This window comes from Haliaeetus leucocephalus, unplaced genomic scaffold, assembly GCF_000737465.1.
Source record: "Haliaeetus leucocephalus isolate CR32 unplaced genomic scaffold, Haliaeetus_leucocephalus-4.0 Scaffold462, whole genome shotgun sequence".
NCBI classification, from domain to species: Eukaryota; Metazoa; Chordata; class Aves; order Accipitriformes; family Accipitridae; genus Haliaeetus; species Haliaeetus leucocephalus.
Genome location: NW_010972898.1, coordinates 7,423,888 through 7,450,409, shown reverse-complemented (window position 1 = coordinate 7,450,409; position 26,522 = coordinate 7,423,888). Strand labels below are relative to the sequence as shown.

The 26,522-nt window shown below is 41.8% G+C and overlaps 1 protein-coding gene across 2 annotated transcripts in view; it reads left to right on the top strand.

Moving 5' to 3' along the window:
* Positions 1-24,328, top strand: part of KLF12 (Kruppel-like factor 12) — a 171,012-nt gene extending 146,684 nt beyond the window's left edge. The window contains exons 5-6 of one of the 2 annotated variants that reach the window (XM_010575255.1): positions 6,448-6,605; positions 23,922-24,328. In XM_010575255.1, the coding sequence (XP_010573557.1) occupies positions 6,448-6,605; positions 23,922-24,103 (340 nt within the window). In that variant the 3' untranslated portion in view covers positions 24,104-24,328. The remainder of the gene's footprint in view (positions 1-6,447; positions 6,606-23,921) is intronic. The other variant, XM_010575254.1, reaches the window with a different exon arrangement.
* The last annotated feature ends 2,194 nt before the right edge of the window (positions 24,329-26,522 follow it).

Below are 26,522 nucleotides of genomic sequence, written 5' to 3'. Positions count from 1 at the left end.
TTATAAACTGTAATGAAAAATAATCCATATCATATTTCTTTACAGTTTAATATGTAGTGTTTATAAGGATACTTTCACCAATATCCTGAGTGGGAAGGTAACATTATACGAGCTATCAGAAAATGCAATTACGTTATGTGAAAAGCTACTACAAAAGAAAGTAATGGAGAGCTGGAGACTGGGAAACGTGGTTCAATTCCCCTTTTCAAAAACGCACAGTGTACCCATGTCATGCCTGTTAGCATCTGAAACTTGAAGGTCTTAACAGAAAGAAGATACTTTATCGTAAGTGAGATTAGCTCGCTGAATGAGTGGTGTGCTGCTGTGCACATGTTCACTCGATTCAGAAATGTGCCAAAGGAGCCAAGCAAAGGCATTGGGACAGCGGTCGTCTCTGCTTCTGACTGTCCTTGGCAGGGAGCTGCTCTGTGAGCTGCTTGCGGTCACTACTGCCCTGCTTCACCCGAAGGAGGACAGACAGCTGCTGTGGGTTTGCCTGAGCGTGCTGCTCGATGTGCTCAGGGGGTGCTGTCCCACCACTGGATCCAAAGGCCAAGATTTTCAAAAATAATGGAGAAAGCTCGACTTAGCGCCCATAGTTATTCACTTAAGAGCTCTACTTTCTGTAAATGCTAAGTGGCCAAAACCCATGATGTTTCTTTCTGCAGCCCAGATTCCCTTTGATTGCTGAGCAAATGCTGGAGGTCCAAGGATTTTCTTCAGCTGCTCATTACCATCTGAATGCAGACATGTGATATTCTAGTTTTCTGCTTTTATTTCATTTGCCTGCAGTTTTAGTTGCTACGACTAACAGGTTGGCCCAGAAGCTTTTCGTATTTCATAAAGCAAAGATTCACATTGCTAAATTTATACACTATTTTTATATTTGAATATCGTATATTTTTATCTTTTTTCCCTTTAAAACCAAAGAAAAACTGTAAATATCTGGACGTCCAAAATTGGCCTGAGGGTGAGATATGAATGTTGGCCTGTTGGTTCTATCCTGTATTGCCAAGGCATGTTGTCACCTCCTAAGTATTTAGCATGGTAATATCTCCCAATTTTCGCTTTCAGCCTATCCATTTATGTGTTTATTTTTGTGTGTGTTATATATACAAGTATCACAAGAATAAGCTTCATTGTGGAGCGAAAGCTGGATTTTCCAGTTGTTCCTTGTGTTGATTGCTTATGTCCACATTCTTGATTTCTTCATACAAATTCTAAATTTCCATGGAAGTTGCGGCATTGGTGGTAATCACAGCTAGTTGCCACTGAAGGGGGTGATGACACGCCCCTAACCCTTGGACACGGGTTCCCATCCTCTCCCATGTGTCAGTGCAGGTACTTGGCAGACTCCACTATTTCGGGAGTTAAACTAGCAAAAGCAAGCAAGCGGCTCAGGTTTTTTTTGCAGAATTGACTTTTCGTTACTGTGGGTCCCTGAACTGTCTCCCTGCAGTCAGACAAGTGCCAGTGCCAACACAAGGGAAAGCAACTGGAGCAGGACTGTCCTGGTATGCTATCTTAGCCAAATCACGTCCTTCAACAGCCCAGAGCCTGAGAAACACAAGAGGGCCACAGCTCGCATTATGCCCACCTTGTGGGGCACACTTTGGCCTGCCAAGCCCCTCATCCGGGCTAAGCAGATGCCACACGGCACTGAGCCCAGTCTGTTTTTCCTTCTCGTGGTAGCCAGCATGGAGGAGACACAGCTGATATGTGCCTGGGTCTCACCCTGAAGTGAAGTTAACGTCTGTTTTTCACAGCCGTAGACTAATGTTAAGGTGCAGCCTTAAGTCCCTTGTTTAACTACAGGGCCAGCTAGGGAAGAAGGTAGTATATTCTGAATGCTATGAAGGAGGGACGTATGGTAAGGTGTGGGGGACTTTGGACACAAGCTGGTCTATACCTGTTTGCCCTGGGTCAGTGTGTTTTCCATGAGGTCTTTTGCGAGGCAGGCAGGAGACATAACCAAAGAGCCTGAGCTCATAGCGGAGGGGCCAAGGAAGAGTAAAGGTGGCAATCACAAGGACAAAAACACAACACTGCGACACTGTTTGGGTTTGTACAGCAAAGAGCGAAGCGTGGCTGGCTGCACATCAGCAGCTCCATGCTGGCCGTGTCAGCCAGCTCTTGCCCACCTTGCTGGCAGCACCAGGAAGCTCGTCCTTTGGTGGCCGACACACTGCATGTTTGCCACAGGGTGAGAGCACATGAGCAGGCTGTTTGTGGGGAGCAGCCAGTGCGCAGCAACTTGTCACTGCATGGCATGTTGTTGGCGTGTCGCAGCACTGAACACAGTTCAAGGCTTTAATAAACATACCATGCTCCCCGGGCAGCTCTGCTCTGCATATTGCTTAGAAGACAACAGGATTGGTATAAAAAGACCTGCTACATCTGCGTTTAACAGTGTTACTGCATATCCTAAGGGCCTTTCACAGTCTGTATGTAGAACAGAGGCGAAACACCTAGGAGGTCATGGGCAGCAACCATAGAAAGGAGAAATAATCCCGCATTAACAGGGCTGTTTTAATCCCCTTCACATGCAGCGCAGATCATGTTCAGCAGAACTTGATGGCCATCTACCGGCAAAGCCCCAGTCTTTGTTTTACTTTGCAGACTTTTTTTCATCAGAGAGACAAGCATTTGGCCATGCGTGAGTTGCAGATGCGTGTTTTCACTTCTAGCTGGAAATAACACAGCTGAAGTTTTGTAAATCACCGTAAATGCTCACATTGGTTTCATTCATTTTCCCCCTATGAGCAGTACTGAGCACAGGTGTTGCAGCTGCTTATGGAGGCAGCCAGCAGTCTCCCAGGATTTCTGTTAGTGTAACAGTTTTTACACTAACATAGAAATTTTACAGTTTTTAGAAATAACAAACTGCAAATAAATAAATGTCCAGCTGACAGGTCAGAACCCAGTTTTCTTCTTTGTTAATTTCTCTTTCAAACTTGGTGTATTGGCAGTAATTTGAGGCATCCTGCAGTTTTGCTGGGATGTTACATCTGGTGTCAGTCCTATTGCTAAACCCCACCTTGAGCCTTAAAGGCTGACTGAGATCTTGGCCATTAACAGAAGAACTGGCAGCTCCTGGTCTGGGCACCCTGGCAGCTCTTGGCTGCTGACGTGTTTTCAGGTCTTCACTCTGGGCAGTCTGTGAGGGACACCTATGGTCAAAAGAGGCTGCTACGATATGTTGTTGTTTTAATTTATTTAATTTATGTGATTTTAAATACATTATAAACAAAAGAAAAAACTCAGTAAAAAAAAATAAATACCTGTGAGTTCCCTGTCATGTCCATTCTCAAAGTCTTTGTCCACTGTGGTGCCATCAAACAGTAGTTTCTGGAGCCCTGTGCTGACCAGAGCCACCTGGCAGAACTCCTGTGGCCTTTAAAAGGCCCCAGACATGGTTTTGAGGACTTTTTTTATGTCTGTGTAGTCAGTGAGGGTATTTTGTAGAAATTGCTTGCGAAAAAGGAGGGTGTCCCTTCACTGCTCTATGGCCAAGGGAAAGAACATCAGCAAATCAACTGAAAGTTCCTGTGAGAGGGACTAACCTCAGGAAGCTCAAAAAAGCGCTTTGTGCTCTTTTTAGGGCTTCCTGTGGTATCTCCATTTTTAAAAGTCACACAGCTTTTGTAAGGCTAAAACAAAGCTGGTGGTATCAGGTAGGATCTGGCTCCTTTTCCACCATTGAGCGTGTCTGCACTGGGGGGTCCCCCTGTGCCATGGGAGTTAGAGTGGCAGAGGAAGATCACCTTGGAGGTGTGCTCTCACTTGCCACGTGAGTCTGTTCTGCTGGTTAGTTTGTCATTCAGCCTGCACTGCTGCAAAGGGAAGGCATGAGGTTACATTTGCTGGTTCCAGCAGTTGGTAACGCTGAGCAAGTGATGGCTGTGAAGCTCCCAGGGGATGGTGGCAATGCACGTCGCCTTGTGTGGTTTACTCGGTTATTTTCCCTGGCGTGGAATAGGTAGGATGCTTTGCATTTTAGAAAGAGGGAACAATCCAGTTAAGAAGCAGCAGCACTGATCGTGTGCCACCTTCGTGGTACTGCTTTATGCCACCCTCTCCTGTACAAACACCCAGGAAAGCACAGAGCAGTTCCCAGCAACGAGGTCACTTTCTTGTATATGACAAATAGCTTTTTACAAGGTGCTGACTCTGCTTAAGGCTTGCTTTGTCTTGGGGCTGGAAGTTGCAGCAGCCTTATAAGCTTGATCCTCCTCCCATTTAAACTGGCTGTACTGTCCAGGATCTGAACGCCCTGTTACAAAATAGGCTTTTAAGATGGCTCATAAATCATATTCACACAAAAATGATGCACAGATATTTATTTTTAAAGATAAAGATTTTCTGGTCTTGAGCACTGGATTTTGTACCTTCAGTATTGAGCTTTATGAACAGATTTACATGTTTGCTTTTTATTTTAGCTGGTGGGATAGTTAAAAAAAAAAACTGGAGTAGCAAGACGGTTCTCAGTGAAACATCTAACCCAAGACTTTTATTTGCCCTGAGATGCAGATGCTTACATGCAATTCCTAAGCCATTTCTGTGACAGCTAAACATATCTGTATTCTTGTCATATAGTTAGTGCTGATGTGTCTTACTCTCTTAGGGACTACTTTTTGCTAGTTAATGTTGATATTATGACTGTCTGTCCATTTCTTTTTCCATTTCAGAAATTCCCCGCACACCCGTTTACACATATTGTATTATAGGCAAAAATAATTAATCTGGAAAATCTCTTTGCCTGAAGGTTAAATATGAATATATATCAAGTGTTAAGAGAAAAAGAGGGCTGTCAGAAACAGAGTACTCCATTTTTTTTTAAATATTGCTTTAAATTAGGGTTGTACTGTAAAAATATTTGAACAAAGAGAAAAATGTGGCACTTGGACTACCATTAATTCAAGGCTTAAAGATTTGTAATGCAGAGAATTGGAACATCAGTGAAATCACATGCTAACAGTGCAAGATGCTTTATGCAAAGTTTTAACCCAATATAAATAGTCCTCAGCAAATTCTGGAAATCTCTAAAAGTGAAGTTTTTTTCCAGAAAAGCTATAGCTGTAATAGCAGCGGCTATTGTAACAGAAGGTTGCAGATTGGTGTTGACACAGGAGCTTCTCAGCAGATGCATCAACATCAGTGGTTCTTTCAAATGCCTTTCTCAGTATCTTAGCTTCCCCAAAGATTCGTGCTTCTTTTTGTGATCAGATTCAGTTTCTTTTCCTCCGATTCATTTTCATATGACAGTCACAAATTCTTTCAGGAGAACTGAGAACTTTAAACTAAGAGTTTAAAAGAGCTGGCTGACGAATCTCTAGATCATTTACCTTAAATGTCAATAAACCCAGGAATGTGGGGGAAGCCCCAGAAACTTGAAGAAGGCCAATGGTGTTCCAGTACTTAAAGTAGCTAAACAGGCTACTATAGCTGTAGGTGAACGTGACTGCTGTGCAGTATAACCATAATGGGGTTGATAAGGCGATCAATTAATAATGATTTATTGCTGGGTAATATAATTAATGGAAGTCAATGAGGGTTTGGATCTTGGTATTCCAGCTTGATAATAGTTTATGACACAGGTTTATCTAACTGAGGCAAGTGCATTGTTGTAGCAGGCTTTCTTCAAGTATTAGCCTCAGTATGCACTGTATTTAGAAACTCAAGCAATGTGACTTCAACATTATATTTTTAATTGCTTAAAATTAGGACAACTGATAGGCCTTAGGACGTTGCTGTAAATGGAGTATCTTCGATGACCATTTGCATTTCTGTAGGGATTGTTCACTGGCCCTGTGCTAATAAACTTTTTATTTATCAGTGGTCTAAAAGAAAGTAAAATTCATTGACTTGCAGGTGATAGATTGAGAATTGTTAAATAAGGAAATGGAAAAATAGCTGCTGCAGGGTGATACGGATCTGTTAGCAATCTGTACGCAAGCAAACAACAGGTGTTTGGCCAAACTTGAGGATCCATAGTCCAGATCTGGGTACTGGAAACACTTTTCTATAAAAGGTTTCAGGATTTTTATCTATTTAAACTTGTCAAACAGAAATTATAGAGGCTATATATAAAGTTGTTTAGAAAGCAGGGTTCAGTGCGCTTGGATCTAGACACGTGTAAAATAGAAATAAAGCTCAGATAAAGTCAGGCTACTTCATTATTGGAGCAGTATTTCAAGGATCGTGGTGTTTTCTCTGGCAATAAGCGCTTCTAAATCAAGAGTTTAATTACTTCATGCTGCAAAATACACTCTAGTTCAAGCACAGATTGTTTCAAATATGTGCTGTGGACTACATTGTAGAAAAAGAAGTATTTAATTAATTGTTAAGGTCACTTCTGGCACAATGATACGTTACAGCTGATCTTTTGGGACCCAGGATATACACCATGCTCTTTCTTAATTTTTTTGCTTCTGTTCTGTCTTCTAGTTCAATTTCACCATTCAGTATTGAGAGCACAAGGCGTCAGAGAAGGTCTGAGTCTCCAGACTCCAGGAAGCGGCGCATCCATCGGTGTGACTTTGAGGGATGCAACAAAGTATACACAAAAAGTTCCCACCTGAAGGCTCACAGGAGGACGCACACAGGTAAGACTTTGCTGGCACTGTGTACCGTGGTTAAGCCAAGCAGGTTCCCTTCTGCCTAATTTAGGACCTATTGAATTCATTATCCTACATTAAGAGCCAAAGGCCTGTACCTAAATAACAGATATGTCTGCAAGTGCACCAGCATTGGTGTTCTGGTGCAGATCAAGAGTGTGCTTTTGAATTGAACTTCCCTGTGATCCCCACTTCACAGCACAAGACCAGTGTCAGCACAAACCAGGCTCCTTTCAGATGAAACTAAACAGAAAAGTGGCCTCCAGGGACACACCTACTGTGCTTCAGTGAACAATGGGTGGTCATTGCTTGGGACTAACCAGAGCTAGTCCAAAGAAAACCGTCAAGAAGAGCATATAGTGTGGACATGGATCTTCAGCACCATTTTTTTCACTCTACAGACCTCCTGTTGAGCTACTATTTGCTTTTACAGATGTAGCCTTTGAATTGCTTGGTGCCACTAAATGCCTTCAGTTCAATTCAAGGGTAAACTCAAGACCTCAGTATTTCTTTCTGGAGGCTTTCAGAGGCACCTACCACATACTGCAGAGGGAAGTCGGTCATTATATGAGAATAGGTTGCACTAGGTCCCTACAACAGAGATGCAGGAGAGGTGCCTTGATGAGCTGGGTCCCATTCAGTGATGATACTACTTAACACTTAATCAATACGTGGTGTCCTTATTAACTTTATGGGCTGTTATTAGTCTATGTGACAGGCATGTAAGGGTAGCTGAATCAATGACGTGTAATTGTTGTAATTTTATTGTGGATAAACTCACCAGCAATTTGAAGTCACCGAGAACAATTTAAAAGGGGATTGCTTGGATGGCTAGAAAGGCAGTGGACAGAACGCTCTGAGTTTCAGTGCTGTTCCTTACTCTGCTGCTGATTTGCTTAAATTAAAGTTTATTGATCTCTCTGCTCTTAATGTACTTCAGCATTCTTGTAACTCCTTGGAGAAAAGATGGTGTTTATCCAGCATGTAGCACGTTGTTCTTTGCTGAGAATCTGCTGGCGCTTTCTGTGGTGTGATGTACTCTAAAGAGTATGAGATATTATTTTAAAAAATTAAGTGATGGCTTCTCCATTTCACATGAGGCCACGTCTCCATCACTCTTTCCAATATGTCTTTTGGTTGGTAGGACTTTTGTTGAGAGGAATACTGAACAAGGCTCCATCCTAATACCCCCTACTAAACCAATTTCTGTAAGGTAAGAGTCCCTTCCTTAAACAGTGGAAATTTTCTGGTGATCTGGGAATTTCATTACATTTCCCTCCAGGACAGTTACTCTAGTTTCTTCATATCTTCCCATTAATGCTTGTGCCTTCTCCTCTCTCTTGATTTATCATGTCTTGTCTTAATTCTTTTTTCCTCTTCCCTATTCTTTCCTGTCTTCAATGTGGTCTTCCATCCCTAGCCTTCTGATACATTTTATATATCCTTACCCTCTCACCTTGTTCTCTGTCATTCTTGTTTTACTTCTTTTATCCCAATCTAACCCTATTCTGTCCCTTTCCTTCTCCCTGCCCTGATTTCTAAGTTTTTTCCCTAGTCTTGCCTGTATCACCCTTTGAGCATTATATGGCTGTAGCAGATCAGAAGGCAGAGAGCCCAGCAGAGGCATGAAAACAGTAGACTGTTAGGTTTGAACCAAAAATACCACTTCACTTGCTTATACCACAGGGAGGTCACTCTTTTCTAGCCTGCAAGACTGGCAACCAGCCCAGGAACATAAGCAAGCATCATGTAAGGAGCTGAGTTACAAAACTAGATCTGAACAACCTCAGAAATGTCACACCCAAGTTAGCCCAGATATACAGAAGGCTCTTCTCTACCATGATGTTTGAAAACACTGAGAATCACATTTGTCATGAGTCTGTAATTCATGAGTGATCTCATGGCAGACCAGTGCTTGGGGTAGCGCACCCTCAGTGTTAGATACTCTGCACTGCTGAATCTCAGGCTGTGCACTTAGGGTGCTCAAAACTAGGCACTGAAGGCTTGAAATGGTGTTGGTAATTACAGCTTTTGCAGCTGTAACTCTCCAGCAGCATGAAGGGAGTTTCTGTACCTGCTGTAATCGTAGGATCCATCTCCCCAGCCTTGGTGCCCTGGCAGCTGGGTGTCTAGGCTATGCTATCTGTCTGGGATCTCTGGGTAGTCAGAGAAGAGGGATTGGCACCTCTGGGGCACGTTATTCCCTCTTCAGGTAGGCCCAGGGATTGGCTTGTGAAGGTGCTTTTCTTTCACTGCTGAATACAGAGGAAGCCCAGGTACCTACCAGGCTGTTAGCTGGCTGAAATGAATCCCCACCCCAAAAGGCAGCTTCCTGAAGTATTTTGCAGTCATGTTGGATGTTGGTTTATTCCTTCAGGGAGAAAAGAAAAATAATATCAAATCAAAAACCTTTATTAAATGTCAGCTGTTAACTGCTTTATATTGTCATGTCTTCATGCCTGCTGCAATGTAAGAAGTAAAGTGCACTCGAGAGAGAAGGCGAGCACTGAATTTAGCCAATGGATCCAGTGAGAAAATCTGTGTCATGCTGTTAAAATTCAATGTGTTTTACACAACACTTCTCAGGTCTTGGTAAGAAGTTGGTGTATTCAGACTTACATGTAGCGTACTCTGTGTATTAATCTCATCTTACCTTTTTTTATCTTGGCCTTTACTTTTGCTTCAGGCAAAAGAAGTTAATTATTCACATATGACCCACAGTAATTAGTGCAGTTTGGGATAAATATAAATGAAGTATGACAGCTATGCACGCAAGGGTGAGCAAGTTTCAGTAGGAAACTTTCTGAGAAAAGATCACAGAAACTTAGCATTGCATAATCAGGACTTTTTTTTTTCTTTAGGCAGGCTGATCTTGCTGACAATCATTTACCTAAGCAGGATGTGTTTGAGAACTATTGTTTTTTTTCACTTACTGTATATGCATAGCCACTAAAACATTCACAGTCATTTGGATACAGGAGGAAAAACAATGCAGTATTTTGACAGGATGAACAACTTGGTTGGTTGGAAGGTATACCTCTTATAATTAAAAATGGAAACAAAATATTATAGACAATAACAGCTGCATTTAGTTCTCTTCGAGTAACTCCTAGGTTTTTTTAAGTATGCTATTGTCTAGCTCCCCAATATTTCTCACCAGTGTCCTCAAAACTTAGTGTACTGGTGTGGGCATGGAGTCCACTGGGGGGCGAGCTTGAATTACGTATCATCTCTCCAACTAGAAAAACTGCAAGTGAAACCTGTACTAGAACATTTCATAAATCACAAGCACTGGTATTAAATTTCTCTTTCTAGTATCAGCTTCTTGGTTTTGTTTTGCCAAATCGTCAAATAAAGCTATCAGGAGGTATCGGGTGTGATGGAGAGCCTTCGGCGCTCACAGGCAATCTCGCAGCTCAGGTTTATCAACTCTTTCCGCAAGGAGAAACTGTGAGAAATTGGCTCACTGGAGTTGTGTTGAGTTAGTTTCTGCTTCAGTGAACTTAAAGAAAATTACTAATGTATGACTCTACAAATTAGTAATCTTTAAAAATGAGAATACCAGCAGCCCTGGGTTGCATTCCCAGCCTGCATATGTCTGCGTTGCACTCAGCATAGGTGCTGATGTCGGCTCCGGGAATGGGGAGAGTTATAACTGCTGTTCCCAGTGAGGTCTGCGCCCATGCGGTCCTCGTGGGACTCACCTTCCTCAGTTTGCTGCTTTTACTTTGAAGATGGAAACAACCATAGCGTTATTTTATGATATGTAATGGCTATTTCAGGCCTTTTAGGTGGTACTAAAGTTGCCATTGACGCTTCCAGTAGGACAGCTGAGTATTGCAGACTAAGTAGTACTGGTTCCTTCCACTGTGTTTTTTTCCCCCATCAAAATTTCATTCTAAAAATGTTTAAATTTACCTTAATGAATTGCTGTTTGCTTTCTACTAGGCCTGGTTTGTGAAAGATGTACAGATTCTGCTCCCTCTGAAGAGACATGATGAAAATCTGATATGTTTTATGTAAATCAGAGTCAAATCATGCCTTCTGTTGAGAGGCTGATGTGGGTTATAAAAAACAGACTTTAATAACTGATCTGTGAAGTTGGTGAAGCTGGAAATCATGGGTCCATGAAAACTGTAAAATGCGTTAAATAATTTCATTATTTTGGCAAAAAGCAAGCAGATATTTTCGTGCCATAAAATTGAGAACATACATCTTGACCTCCTCTTAAGTTGGATGGATGTTTCTGAAATGTCAGTGGAAAGCTGCAAAGTGGTCAAAAATGTTTGCAATTTACCTGCAAAATTTCACTTGACTTGTCATTATTTTTCAGTCATCTGTAACTAATGAAAATAGGTTCATAGGCTAGATATGGTGAAAGCAGCATGACAAAGCCTTATGGTCACACCATTTATCAGGTCAAATGCAAGGCACTAAAGTCTCTGGTGAAATAATACATTTCATTATAGCCTCAATCAACATAGTAGTTGTGGATAAAGTGTGTGTATGGAAAGATGAGAGGACAGGGGAGCCTGTTTTAGGGAGAGAGAAGCGAGAAAACAAAAACAAACATCCAGGACCCTTTGGGCTAGTTGCCATAACAGTGCAAAGGAGACATTAGAAAGTGAAAACATCTTTTGGATAGATGACAGTGATCATACGAAAACCACACAAACCCTTTTTTATTCATACTGATTACAGTTGCCTTATTAATGCATTAAATAATGAAAAGCATGATTACCAAAAGATGGCAGGTTTTGGCTGCCAACAGAGACACTGCAGGGCAGTGGCTGCTGGCTGTGGGCGATGTCCCAGCGTACGCATGTGGTGGTGCACCTGGTCATGGACAAAGTGTCCCACTGGCTGACCACATGGCTAAAAGCTACTTTCACTTTTCATCCACAGGCTACTTAGTCTGCAAATCCTAGTGTGGAGTATTCTGTTTTAACCTGAATTGTGGGCCTCTTGGTACCAAAGCTAACCTTTGCATATCATGATCCAGTTTTCATAGACATCATCTGTCTCCTCTTAAATAGGGAGAGCATGTAAATTTGAGGCATATTATGTAAATTGAAGAGGCAAATTATGCTGTCTGTTAGGGGGCCTGGTAAAGAACAGAGAGACCTGAAACATGTATAATGGATAGTACATGTGGAGAAGATTTAAAGCTCTTCCCTTTTTTCTAAGTATGCAGAGCACACTGGGGGGTGTGAATGTGTCCCAAAGCAGTTCCTAGCATGGGGACTGAGACCTGAGAAATCTAACCAACTACATAGTCATTTAAAAGGAAATTTGATTTGTCTTGGATTTCACATCTAAATTTGCTCACAGCTAAATCCAGTTCTAGCTCTTTGTGGCTACCCTCCTACCACGTGGAAAAGCCCAAGGAGTTTAAAACAGTGTGAATCATCCTGAAGAAGTGAATAAAGAAAGAAGATGCCTGCTTCAAGGTTATGTGGGACATAATTTTACAACAGCTGATACAGAACTGATTGTTCCCTGTCTCTCACCTCCGTAGGCTTTTCTTTTATTGTAGGAGTAATGAGCATTCTTTATTTCTGTGCAACCTTATTTGAGTCATTACTTACAAATTTCTAGAGGAATGTGGCAGAGTATCTTTCTGGGGTCAATGGCAGCAAAAGCCTGGGACTTTCCAGTTGGCATGAAGTGGGAATGGTTTTAGTCCATGAGCATAGGGCATCATATATCCACAGCCATGGCTTTGCTCCTGCCTCGGAGGGGTGGAGGAGGGCAAAGGCTGTAACCAGAGCACCTTCTGTGGGGCTCAGATACTGGGCTGCAACTGCTACTTTTCATCAGTGAGACCCAACCAGCACCAGGTCTGAATCACTCTTCTCAGTGCTGCTGCTGCAGAAGATGCGGCTGCTTCATTAGGCACTTACAGAGGCAGGCTGAATATATCCCCCAGGCCAAATGAATTTTTTAGTGTTTGGCGCTTTGTCCTTGATCAACGCCTATATCATTCCTGAGAGATGAGAGCAAATACCTTTGCCACAGATGTAATGAAGCCTATTTGTCAGTGTCAGAGGGTCTTCAGCAGTGTTACATAGAGACAGTAAACATCTCTGACATACGGTTTTGTACCTGAGAAAATGACAGCATTTCCTTCCCGAGATGTTCCTTTATAGCTGAATTGAGACACCACCCCAGAGGAGAGAGGGCTAGTGAGTACATGGGTGTTTTATTTAGTCTGTGCTTTTTCAAACATTGCATTCCTCTCACTCACTGTTGCTCCATATATTATTTTAATATGAAAGGGCCCCTGTCATTAGTCTTTGTTCACATTTTCCTTTGAGCAATTTCAGAGCGGACTTAAGAAATCATAGGCACCAAAAAAGTTATTTTTGCTCTGTAGGTTTTAAAACTCCGTTCATTACCTGTTGTTTTCTAAAGGTCTGTTTAATGCCTTTTGCTAGCTATAAGTTCCAGAGAGATATTTACAGGTTTGTAATCCTTTCTGTAGGTAAATATTGGGAGGAAACAACATTTTTAAAATAATCTTTCTGGATTTGACTTGAACTGTGTAGATCTTTGGCCTACTTCAAAATTAACACCTCTTTGTCACCTCCGCTCCAGACTCACTCTTCAAAGGCCAGTTTTTCTACGTGCTCCCTGGGCCCTTATCCCAGAGCTCTCCCTCCTCCACGTAAATCTGTCGGGTGAAAAAAGCTGCAACAGCAGGTTCACATGTTGTTCCAGAAACTGGGAATTTAAATAAACAAAGCCAATTTAAAAATGAATTTAAGTAGAATAGGAGGTTCTGTTTGTATTGGGTGATGCTTTTATTTTTTAAGAGATACTTTCTTTTAGTGTTTAAAATTTACTGCTGGTTTCAATAAACAGTAGAGCTTTCCAATGTGGAAACCAGTATATTTCATAGAAGTTTTCACTTCTAGCTTTTCTGCTCTTTCTTCATGCAGTTTCTATTTAAAAGTTGCACAGGTTATTTAATAAATGGGGCTACTGAAGCCTCAGCTGAAGCCTCAGCCTATTCCCATTGATATGACGGGGTTCACATTTCAGGACAGAAATATATTTAAAAGCAAATGTCTGCTGGTACAATATGGACCAGGGTATAAAGGCAGGCTCACCAATGCCACCACAGCCTAGTAAGGTGATGTTCAGCAGTGGGAACCTCTGGATGTAGTGAGATAGTAGTCTGAGTCCAGCTACTTACGGGCAGGTGTCCATACCACAAGCAGCTTGTACATCCAGTTCTCTTCCAATAGCCGCTCTGTGGAAAGTTAAATGATTTCATTTTTGGCACATTTTGCGAGCTCTGAATTCACCTTGCACACGGGGAGTCATTCCTCTGCATTGTAGGTCTGATGCTGTGCCGATATGGAAGAGTGCCCACGTGGTTATTCCAAGGCCCTTTGATGGGAAAGCAAGTCTAATTGCATCTGTGATTGCTTGCAGTCTCTAGGTTATGAAAAATATTTGCAACAGTGCCCCTTGACTTTGTAAATATGGGGTGCATATGTGTTTTGTCTGTGTGTGGCACGAGGGAATAATGATAATTTCGTTACGCAGAACAAAATTTTCTCTAAGCAAACCATTTAGTGCTTAATATTCTACCTCCAAAGAACTCCAGTTCATCTAAGGTCTCAGACATGATTGTGGTCTACGATATGTAGCCCTGCAGTGGCATGGAAGGCGAGAAAGGCCTCTCTACTCCCATTCCCTCCAAAATGCTTTCCCAGATGTTGCACCCAGGCTTGGAGGAGTAAATACACAGTACAGGGTTTCCAAGGACATGAACTCTTGCAGCTTACTCAGTCCCAGTCAGAGGGAACAGGATAGCAACTTGCTACTGAAATGCCCGATAGACCGTGTCTTTTATGAAGTATGTCTGAAGTTGCTCGTGCCTGCCCTGTCCTTTTCAGGACAGCCTTCGATCGGAAACACGGTCTTCGAGAGTGGAGCATGCTCAAAACTGCAAGTAAGCTTCACAAAAGCCTTTGTTTTAATGTTTTATTCAGGTTTTCTTTTTTTCTGCTTTCTTTTTTCCACAGCTAAAAGGAAACAACAGGTAGAGCCTGAAAGCTACTGCTTTCAATCTTCATTTTTTGCAGATAAGTAGGTAGAAAACGGGGGAAATTTTACAGAAACTTCTTGTTTTGTGGGAAAGGAAAAAGGATCAGATGACACCTGTGTAGGATGAAGGGTTATTTTCTGCATGTCGGTGTTTTCTCCGCTTAGGATATGAAATGTAGCGGTATCTTGGTCACATTAATGATCTTTTCCCTTGTCATGTGTATTTTTGTCAGTTAATGTTTTTCTTTAGTATCGTATATATTCATTCTGCTTTTTATGGTGATACAAATTGGTGTCTCTTCATTTGGGAAGTTTAATTCCATTCACAACTCATTTACTTCATGGGAGGTGAGTTTTTTAATGCTCTCTTTCTGCAGACAGCCCAGCACACCAGGGTCCAGGCCTCTGCTTGAACCTGACTTCTAGCACAGTGCAAACAACAAATGATCGGTTGTGCAAACCTGAGTGAGACAAAGTTCATCCCTTGGAGCCTTTTTGTTGGTATTTGTTTGTTTGTTTATTTATTTCTTTGGGGCTTTGTTTGTTGTTTTGTTTTTAACAGGTAGTGGAAAGTTTAACTTTTATACTGAGAAACATCAGTATTGCTTTTGATGAATATGCTGGAGCAATCCCTGGACTGTCCAGGAGGAGTGACAGTAGCAGAATCGTAGGCAGATGGAAAGGGAAGTGTCACTTGGTTGGTGTCTCCCTTGCAGTTATGGACCACAATGAAGGAAAGGTGTCTGGGGAGGCCAGACTAAAACCCAGGCCTGCAGCACCCCAGTTAAAGAGAGTTAATGTGCAGGTCTGCTGGCACCCTCCGTGCAGTTGGCTGCTGATGGAAATATGGATCTGTTGCGTCACCTTTCTTTCCCAAACACCTTTGTGAGTAAAGGCTGCTGTAAAAGGAAAAATCTCAGCTTTCCCCATGGCACTGGAAATTTGATAGTCCCATATATTTGCTGTGGCTGGAGGGAAGGAGAAAACTTCGTGCCATCTTCCACTACATATATATATATATATATATATATATATGTATAAAAAATGCATGTTAAGTATATATATATACGCACTTAACATATACTTAAATATTTATACAGCTACTGCACCATGCAGGAAAAAATTATCAGGAAGGGTAATAAAATGCTGTTTGTCACCCACTGTTGATTTGCTCTGGCTTCTGGATTCAGGTGTACAGGAAGAGGCCTTTTACATTTCCAGAAATTTTATTTTTTCTGTTTTTACAGGATTTAAATTTTATCATTTTACATCAGCAATGCCCTCAGCAATGTATGTAACTAATCCTTGTCCTACAGCATTAATTCATTTGTGTCTCACATAGTACTAGGTATGTCCCATTATGAGGCAAAGTCTCTGTGCAGAAGCTCAAAAAGAGAAAATGTGGAAGAGAAGTTTCTTGGATTCCCCCTCTTCATTTCTCTTCTGAGCATGTGGTGACAGAACAGTGCTGAGACTGATATAATGGATTTGCCTTCTTAAAATTATGGAGAATTGAATTTTGTGAGTCTGGTCACAGAGGCTTTTTTTGCTGGGATTTGTATTAAAATAGCAGCAAACTGAGGCAGCTGTATACCTAGAGGGGCATGTGGGACAACAGCAGAAGAAGGAAAGAAATAAGGTTGCTGAACTAGTACTGGTCTTGCAGAGGGAGTGAGAAGAAGGGCCAGGATGGCAAACAGGACCCAAGCTCAGCAGTGCAGTGAAATGAAAAGATACTTGTGTGTTGTGATGTGGGAAAAGGACTCATGCCTGAATTATCAGAAGTGGAGCTTGTAAATAATTGGTTCAAGAGCTGCCAAAAGTGTCTCTTGTTTAGAGTGGAGTTTTATTTTTGAATCGAAGAAATAGCTTTGTTCCCAGTTTTCACATGAAGAAACCACGTCCCTGTGCTTTGCCTAAGTCAGGCTGAGAACAAGGAATAAAAAACCTGAATTTCAAGACGTGTCACAGGCAGCACAGTATGTTCCTGTTCTGCTCATAGAAATTGTTTTCCCAGACTTGCTCAACTGATAAAAAACTTTAATCTCTTCTCAGAAAGATACTTTATTTGCATATTTTGACAATACTGAAACACAGAATTCAAATTCACTATGTTTACCAGAGATCTAGTGAATCAGTAACTTGGAAACAAAGTTCCCAAATGACCTTTAGAAAGACATCTAAATAATTGAATTGGATTTTTGCATCAAAATTATTGAAAATATTTCAAACTTTTAAAGGGATGAAACTGAGATCTAGCAGTTTCATTACGGAAATTAAGTAAGGTGTGCCTAATATGTGAGTCATAGCATTGCTCTTCACTTTCTCTACAGTTTTGGGAAGGTTGCTGATGCTTGCTGTGTTGGTTTTCCTACCTGCAGAATGGACATGATATTTGTTAGAGAGTGCTATTACAAAGACAGATTTTTATGAAGGATTAAATATAAAAAAAAAGCTTTATAAGGCACTTTGAAGTTGCAAAGTGCTTTATAAGTGCTCTGATGTTTTTTCATTAAAAAATTATACTAATAAAAATATCACAAAAAACATAAGAGTTGTCATTTTTCCCTTTCCCCTGTGTCTAAAAGCTAAGCTGCCCTCTTCCTCTGGGACTACCTAAGGATGCTCATTATCAGATAGTGTTTTTGCTGTAAAAAGATTCTTTATGCCTGAAAGTGCTTATTTTTAGTAGAAATGTAAAATCTAATTAGCCATCATTTGTGGTTTTCAATTTATGATTTCCTCTTCCAGAGTCCTATCAGTATGGGTGCAGTGTGACTGCCCCATATGTTTCAGAACGATTCTGGTGTTTACACGGGAGCTGAAACCAGCTGACATAAATATACCTTATATATATTGCATAATATGCTGTAGCAGAAACCAAACCAGGAATCACCAGGAGATGTCCTCAACCCTGCAAAGCTGCAGATCGGTTGACTGTGACTAGAAAATTTAACATCATCAAACATAGGCAGAGGCATGCTTGCTGGAGTTTTTTATTTTCTTTTGACTTGTTATGGGATAAATCCTTAGGACCTGACTCTGGTTTTATGTAGGCAATACTCCTCCAAGAGTAATGGCAGTAGAAACTGAGTGTATAAAGATGTGGCTGTAGACAGCAGGGCTGGGCAGGTGCCACCTATTAAACTGTGCAGGTTTGACTCAAACCCATTGTATTTTGTGAATGGAGTGAGGAACGGCATTTCCCACCCTCCCAGTCTGGAGACACTACACAAACCTTTAAACCAAGTTTCGTTTCCAAGTGCTTTTCTTTGTCCTTCTCAAAAGTAGAGTTTCAGCATGTGGCTCTTTCACAGGGTGATGAAAGCTTCAATACAGAAAAATCTGACTAGATGGTTAAGCCTGTAGCCCTGAACAGTCCCTTATGTTTATTTTCTAGTTGACTCTTGTTTGGAATAAAAATGTTACCAGTGTTTCAAAATGCTGAGTACCATGGCAGGAAGGGGCTACGGAGAAGTGATGTAATAACTTGGAGTCATAATGACAATTCCATGTGCAGAAAAATTGGGTAGATGGGAATGTCTGAAGAGGACACAAATAAGAAGGGACATGGCACTCACCTGTTATACCAGAGAGAGAGGTGAGTTTATGCCAGAGAAAGAAATCATGTAGAACTTGATCACTGACATGTTTTCTGTCCTGGTAGTAGTGTTACCTCATCATTACTTAATGACATGGTTGCCAAGAGCCTGCTAAACTGATGAATAAATGAAGCTTAAATAATACACAAATGAAAGGAACTGCAAGTGCACAGGGAGTACATAGGGCATCTGCAATTGCAGTAACTAAAGTTCCTTGCCTAGGGAACATAAGCCTGGCTCTGTTTCCTGGAGCTCCAGAGCAGTTTCCCCACTGGCAGAATAACCCGTAACTATTTACATGGTGGTTTTGTGGTGCCTGTCTTTCAAGCATCTGGCATCAAATACCATGATACCAGCTAGTTGATGGGCAGAGGATAACTGCCGAGGAACGTACTGCATGGGAAATTCTGCCCACGGTAGAACAGACCCTGGTCCCTTCATTTGTTATATGGCATGGTCTCCTGCTGGTACCTACATAGGGCTTTTTTTAAGGAATATGTGAATGTCATCGGGTTGTAAAGTAGAAGTTTGAGAGAGATTTATTTCTTTGGGTGAATGATCTGCTGGATGTTAGAGTCCATGAATAAGAATATGGGAAGACAGAAGACAGATGTTGGGTTGTGGGGAGGGTGGAAGATTTTGGAAGGATCGGCTGAACAGTGGTCATTATTCAGTATTATGAATTCATTATTTGCTTGAGTTTAGGGAGATTTAATGAGTAACCATTGTAACTGTGTTCTTAAGTGAGAGGAGTCATGGTAGGGTAGGAAAAATAACATAGTAAAAGTAATTAAACTAATTTAGATTGTGGCATCTGGACTACAAAAGGCAAGGATTTGGAGGGCTTTTAGAAATAGAAGTTTTGTTAATAGAAGATTAAAAAAATGACTGGTTGCATTTGGGGCGTTGAGTCATACCTTTAAAACTTCATAATTAACTTCCCCAAACAATAGAAAATACTCATTTTCTGCAGGGAACTGTCCAGAAGAACTTTTTCATGCTCCAGGGTCCCACTTGATCCATGTAAATGCCTGTCATGGTATACTGTTCAGTATCGATGTATTGCAAGACTAAGCTGCAGAATAGCATGAGAATACAATTTCTCTGTGGTTTGGGATCTTTTTGTCAGGTTTCAGGGCAAAACAATAGAGCTCTCAAAGACAGGTGCGGAAGTAGAGGGTCAGCTCCCATGAAAACGTTCACAGCTTCAGGCATTTATTTTTAAATGGGTAGCTTCTTTAACTCTAAAACTTTACAGATTCAGAAGATTGAACTAACAGGGTTTTATCTTTTTCCAGTGTTCTCTTTCTCCTTGTGTTAATTGCCACAGGTTCTTAGTCTCTTTCTGCAGCTCTTTCTACTACCGTTTTCCAAAAACTGTCCACTGTTTTGTCTTCTCCTTCATTCCTATGTTTCCACTACCCTGGGCAAGACTCACACTGCCTGCTTTTGCTCCTTAGAGCTGAATGAGAATTTGAGTGTCTGGGTGCGTGACAGTAACTCTTTCTCCAGTGGCTGCCGAGCCATCGAAGGAGCCGAAATATGCCCACATGTTGAACCTGAGAGTTTCTTAGACACTTAAGCTCAAGTGCTCACACAGAGGCAGAAGTGTCTGAGGGAAAATGGTTGAGTATTTGACTTCAACTCTACTGCAATCCAGCCATGAAGAGAATATAGGTATATAGAGAGATATTTATAAGCACTGGGGCTAGTTTCTTCCAATTAACAAACTAGTTTTGTCCACCTCCTCACTCACCGCTTTCTGAGTTCCCCTGCTGAGGTCTAGCTTCTCTCTGTTGATTGTACTGAGAATTTCAGCTATGAGTGCTCAAGCTCATCAGCCAAAGCTGGTGTGTGATACCTGATGCCAGCTTCCCATCCTCTAGCAATTCTGCTCCTGCTGGTCCTTTCTCCATCCTTTGAGCTCCTGGATCTTCTGGGTTTTACAAACTCAGTGGTCAGTCTTCATGTCTGGCACATAACCAAACAAAAGGTTGAGAGTTAGTATAGTATTGCCTATGAAGAAATTTGTTTTCTAGCACCTGTCCATCCACAGATAATGTAGGTGTTTAACAGAACAGTAATATTATTCTTCTTCCCCTAAAAATTAGGTCTGCGTAAAATGTTGTTGATTAATCTTAATGAAAAATCATATCTTTCACAGTTTTCTTTACAGTGGCTTTTATAAGGTACATATGAGTGAATGTTTCCTTCTTATGCTATATGCATATATTTAATTGAAAATAATGAAAGGTCTTCTTAGGTTGAGCTTGTAAGAGTGATTTTCCTTCAGTGGTGTAAATAGTTTGCGAGGAATGTGGTTAGTCCTGTCTCCTTCATATAGCTGAGGCTGGGTAAGCAGGACTCATTGAGGAGGAAGGCTGGAAGCAACACCTGGGAACTCCATCTGACTGACCTGCACTCACGTCCTTCCATCAGCTGACTTTCGTTTCTTACCCGAAGTAATACTGTTTTAATAGACAAACTATTTCTGGTATTTCTCTTTCACCAACCATCCCTTCCTGCACTGGGTTCTCCATTTGTCTTCTACCAAGGGAAAGAAGATCTGGGATTTCCTGTACCAAAGAGGCAGTTGCAGGGGAAGGATCTCATGAATATCTTTAATATCTTTAATATCTTTATCAATGATCTTGACGAGGGGGTCAAGTGCACCCTTAGTAAGTTTGCAGACGACACCAAGTTAGGCAGGAGTGTTGATCTGCTTGGGCGTAGGAAGACTTTACAGAGGCATATGGACAGGCTGGATCGATGGGCTGAGGCCAATTGTATGAAGTTCGACAAGGCCAAGTGCCGGGTCCTGCACTTGGGTCACAACAACCCCACACAACGCTACAGGCTTGGGGAAGAGTGGCTGGAAAGCTGCCTGTCAGAAAAGGTCCTGGGGGTGTTGGTCAACAGCCGGCTGAATATGAGCCGGCAGTGTGTCCAGGTGGCCAAGAAGGCTAATAACATCCTGGCTTGTATCAGAAGTAGTGTGGCCAGCAGGACTAGAGAAGTGATTGTCCCCCTGTACTCGGCACTGGTGAGGCCACACTTCGAACACTGTGTTCAGTTTTGGGCCTCTCACTACAAGGAAGACATTGAGGTGCTGGAGCATGTCCAGAGAAGGGCAATGAAGCTGGTGAGGGGTGTAGAGCACATGTCTTATGAGGAGCGGCTGAGGGAACTGGGGTTGTTTAGTCTGGAGAAAAGGAGGCTGAGGGGAGACCTTATTGCTCTCTACAACTACCTGAAAGGATGTTGTAGCGAGGTGGGTGTCAATCTCTTTTCCCTAGTAACAAGTGATAGGACAAGAGGAAATGGCCTCAAGTTGCACCAGGGAGGTTTAGATTGGATATTGGGAAGAATTTCTTCATGGAAAGGGTTATCAAGCATTGGAACAGGCTGCCCAGGGAAGTGGTTGAGTCACCATCCCTGGAGGTATTTAAAAGACATGTAGATGTGGTGCTTAGGGACATGGTTTAGTGGTGGACTTGGCAGTGCTAGGTTAACAGTTGGACTTGATCTTAATGGTCTTTTCCAACCTAAATGATTCTGTGATTCTATGTGGTAGGAGAGACTTAGAATTTCAGATGCTTTTAAATAAGAATCCAAAGCTTAAGAAATATCCTCACGCTTTGCTCTGGAAGTCTCTGTGATCAAAGAAACCAACCAGGGCAATATCTGGAGTCTAAACAAAGAGAGTTTAAAAGTACATTGAGGATGGACAGGGCAATGCTCCACTTGGAAAATGTTGATGCGGTGTGATGAGACCGTTAGGATAGACCTGCCAAGTTGGATGGAGGTACTGCTATATTTGTACAGTGCTCCGCACCAGCTGTTTGTGGCAAGGGTATGTATGTAAGAAAGTTCGGTGGCGAATCTGAGCACATTTTGTAGCACTGTGTCATTGGCAAGAGCATGCAACCCACCATCTGCCATGTAGCTCGTGCCCGTCCAGCTCACAGCAGCTGCCGGATTCCAGGCGCGCAATGCTGCGGCCACCCAGGGGCAATGAACACTATTTGGTGCTTTGTGCTTGGCTGAGGACTATAAAATTATCTAGGCTAAGTTGCTGCTGGTGCAGCTATGGGCTGTGGTCACCTCAGAGCCTGGATTGCTGGGTTTTCCTCGCAACAACTGTTTCCCACCCCCGTCTGACATCAAAACTGCAGCACAGCCCAGATGGTGCACAGAAGGTACCAACCCAAGGAGCTCAAATGTTGCTGACAACCCTGCTGACATGCCTGTACAGCATCCGATTTCCTTACAGAGGCACCCATGACCATTTCAGCTGGACTTTTCAGGGCTGTTTGAACTTTGTGATGATATTCTTACTTGGGAGTTTTCTTTTGAAACTGAGGGCTCTCAGCAAAGCATTTATTGACTTTTGAAGAGATGCATGGAGGGAGGTGCTGCCTATGACAAAGCAAGTGTTGCGTCACTGGTTCATGTAATTGAAATAGTTTCTTGCAAGCTGCTCGTGATTCATAAGAGATAATAAATAACTGAGGAATTACTGTGCCTGATGAAGGAAACAGTTGTTGCAGATGCTCTTTTGTTGTCCTGGTTGTGATTAACTGGTTTCAGAAGGGGAGGTAAAAAATCATTTTTGACACACCAAAGGAAGATACATACAGACCTCACACAGTTTCCCTTCCTCAGTTTTGGTGCATGCTCGACTGTGGGATCAAGGTAATTGCCAAGAGCATTTAACATGTAGACTTTGAGGGCTGGTGATAAAAATCACAAATAAGTATAGCCTACAAACATGGCAAAAATGGGGTTTTATAACAGTTTGCTTTATGAAAGCACAAAATCCAGTTTTGCTGTATTAATCTTCTCCTCTGGCATGATACGACACAGAACGTGGGGTAAGCATCATGCTTACCTTTAAATAAAAAGCAGAGAGTGAGATTTTCCAAAAATCTACACTTAGCCCAAATCTGATCTCATTGAAGTAAACGGGTATTTATCAACAGTGTTGTGCAAGTCCCATGGCTGAGTACATTTAGAAATTGTACACTGCTCCTGGTAACATCTTTCACACAAAATTAATTTTACAGAAAGCAAGTACAATAAATAAAGAGGACGTTTTGCAGATTGAATTTTTATGTCTAATTGGGAAATCGTAGTTCAGTTTTACCAGCTTGCTAAGAAGTGTCCTGCACTGTTATTTACACAAATAATGAGAAGCCTTCATAAACTTCATAAAAATAATTGGAAGTCTCTGACAGCCTGTGATAGATTGCTGAAATATTGGGTAATCTGGTCATTTTGGGAGAAAGTGTAGCCTGACAAGATGAGGGTAGCAAACTTGTACGGTAGTCATGAGAATAATTACACAGCCCTTTGTCTTGATGTTAATCCCTGCATCACCCCTGCAAGGTAGGATCTATATTGTTGCCTTAATCCTGTTGATTTTCTTAGTCATGTGAATGCCACAGGAATGATAAATCTAAAGACCCTTTCCTTATATTCAGCAGATTCGGTACCTCCTAATTGTGTAATTTGGCCTAAAGCAACCCCTAGGCAGTGGGTGTTCATGGGAAGTGTGCAGAGGGGGTTGCGGGGATTAAGAGCAACAAGGGGAAAGTCATCACCTGTTTTTCCCCCCTTCCCCTCTTTCTTTTGTCTCTCCCAGGAGAAAAACCCTACAAATGTACCTGGGAAGGCTGCACCTGGAAGTTTGCTCGCTCCGACGAACTGACGAGGCATTACCGCAAGCACACGGGAGTGAAGCCATTCAAGTGTGCAGACTGTGACCGCAGCTTTTCCCGCTCAGATCACTTGGCGCTCCACCGCCGCAGGCACATGCTGGTTTGAGAAACGCTACCTGTTCCAGCCGAGTTTAAGAGCTGGGTCTCTTAACTACCCGGAGTGAATTCAGCAGGGCTGAATCCCCCTCTACAGTGTTAACAGGCAGGGCTTTCCCTGATGTCTGTAACAAAAAATAATAACAAATTTTAAAAAAAAAAGCAGGAAAAGAAGTGCCACTCTTCTCCTCGCCATCTGAAGTTAACCCCGTCTGCCCCTCAGCATGGCTACCCCCTGAAAGTGTCATCACAATCACCTGGGAAATAGCAGCCGAAATGCTACAGGAATGGGCATTATTTTACATGCTGCATCCTTTGACAAAAAATGTTTATAGCTTGTATGTTTTCTCAGCTGTCGGACATTTTGTTCCTGAAAAATCACTGCTGATTGGAGGATTAGATATCACAAACCGATGATGATGATGATGATGACGATGATGATGATGATGATGATGATGTTGAGAGCAAGACCGCTAGACCTTTATTATCCCATCTTTCCCCCTTGATTTGAATACCATCTGGCCGGTGTCAGCATTACGCCCGAGCTGTGCTACAGACAAGCTGCGTATGAGTAGGCAAGAAGATTCTGCTGGAGAGGTCCCGCTGTCGGAGCTGAAGGGTCGCTTGAGCAGACTTTTGCAATAACAATGGTGGCATTTTAATATTGTACCACAATTTGTCATTATGCCCTAGAGGACACCAGCCATTTAACCTTTTTCTTTTATCTTTTTTTTTTCCTTTCTTTTGTTTTGTTGTTGTTGTTGTTGAGTCTGTAAAATAAACAAGGGGCAGCAGCATCTCTGCTGAAAGTACAATATTAAGTATCTGTATTTTACCATGGACTTATTTAGAACCGTTTTCTGATTTGTATAGAAAGAGCGCATCTAAAAACTAGTACCCCATTCTCAATGTGCAGTTTTCTTTCATGCAGTTATCCTCTTCCCCACAACCATTATTTGAACACAAGGAAATAGTCAGATCTTATACTTGCTGGTACCAAGGTTAGTGGTATAGCCATTCATGAAATGGTATTGAATGTACCAACAAAACAAAACAGAGAAGAAACAGCTGCATCTCTTGCAGAGAAAAAGCAATAATGAGTAAAATGGCTCTCGGGACAATAATTTACTCCACACCAACAGAAGCGGGGTGAGGGGGTGTACTGTAGAAATGGCACGTAAGATCATTTAAGTTAATCTTTCTGATGGTTTCACTGACCTGCTAGGTACCACAAGTAAGTATTTTAATTTCCTTCAACATAATACTTGTGTCTGGAAAGCAAGAAGGATAAAGGAAAGAGCTGATTGTTGAGGAGTCAGTGGATGAACCGTAAGTAGGAAGGAGAGATGTTTCTGCAGTGGTGCTCTGCAAGACATTAGGTTTCTCCCTGGGAGTTAGGGAATAACAAGATCTTGCCAGCTGTCTAGTATGATATAAATGGCCCTTTATATGGGTACCAGTGGCTGCCTCTGCTGGGATTTTCAATCCAAGCCTTTTCAGATTAAATAAAAGGAAATTCTTGATCATTCCCATACAGCCCTATAATTGTGAACCAATTTGTATTAATTGAATTATGTAGGAGAGAGAGAAACTCTTAGTCATCAGTTGTTCATGCAAACGGGATAGTGTTTTTCTATTTCTTTCCTCATAAGGATCTGCCTATTCAGCTAAATTTGACAAAGAGGAGGCTTGGCAAGATTTTTTAAGTGTTGAGATTTTTATAGCTTAGAGATGAAAGATGTATCCATAAAGGTCTTTTGCAATGCATTTAATTATGAATATTTGGTTTCAGGAATTGCAGAGATTAAACTTGAGATGCCACTTGTTCATTTTTAAATGTTAGACCAGTCTGAATTAATTTTTGATTCCTGAAGTAACCATAGTAATGTTAGGGGGATTCTGAAATTGAGGTAATCTTTAAGAAAAACCGGAACAGAGTACCCATACAGATACTGAAAGCAATTACAGTTAATTGAGGATTAATATGACTGGGATAATATGTTATAACAACATTCACAGGCCTCAGAGTTTGACAGTCTTTAAATACGTTCTTAATATTCCCCAGTACCGGATAGTTTATCAGCTCTCTGAAAGAAGAACTTCAATACTGTTACAGCTCAGGCTCCCCTCTGCCGAGTGGTCAGCAGAGAAACCCAAGACAAATTACTCACAGACAATTGTGGGAAAAATGCTTCATATCAGTTCCCATTGACCGCATTGGTAATCAACTTCTACCAAATTCGGCAACATTTTAGTATTCGGCTCCAAATCAGGAATGAAGCAGAGGCGCTAAGTGTCTGTGCAAAGCCTCAGAAGGCTGTGACAGATCAGGGCTTCTGGATAGGCCATGAGGCATGGTGGGGCAACAGAACTGGGTCTTTACCAGCAGCGTTACTGCCATTGGTTTCAAAAACTGGTTGTCAGTGTTG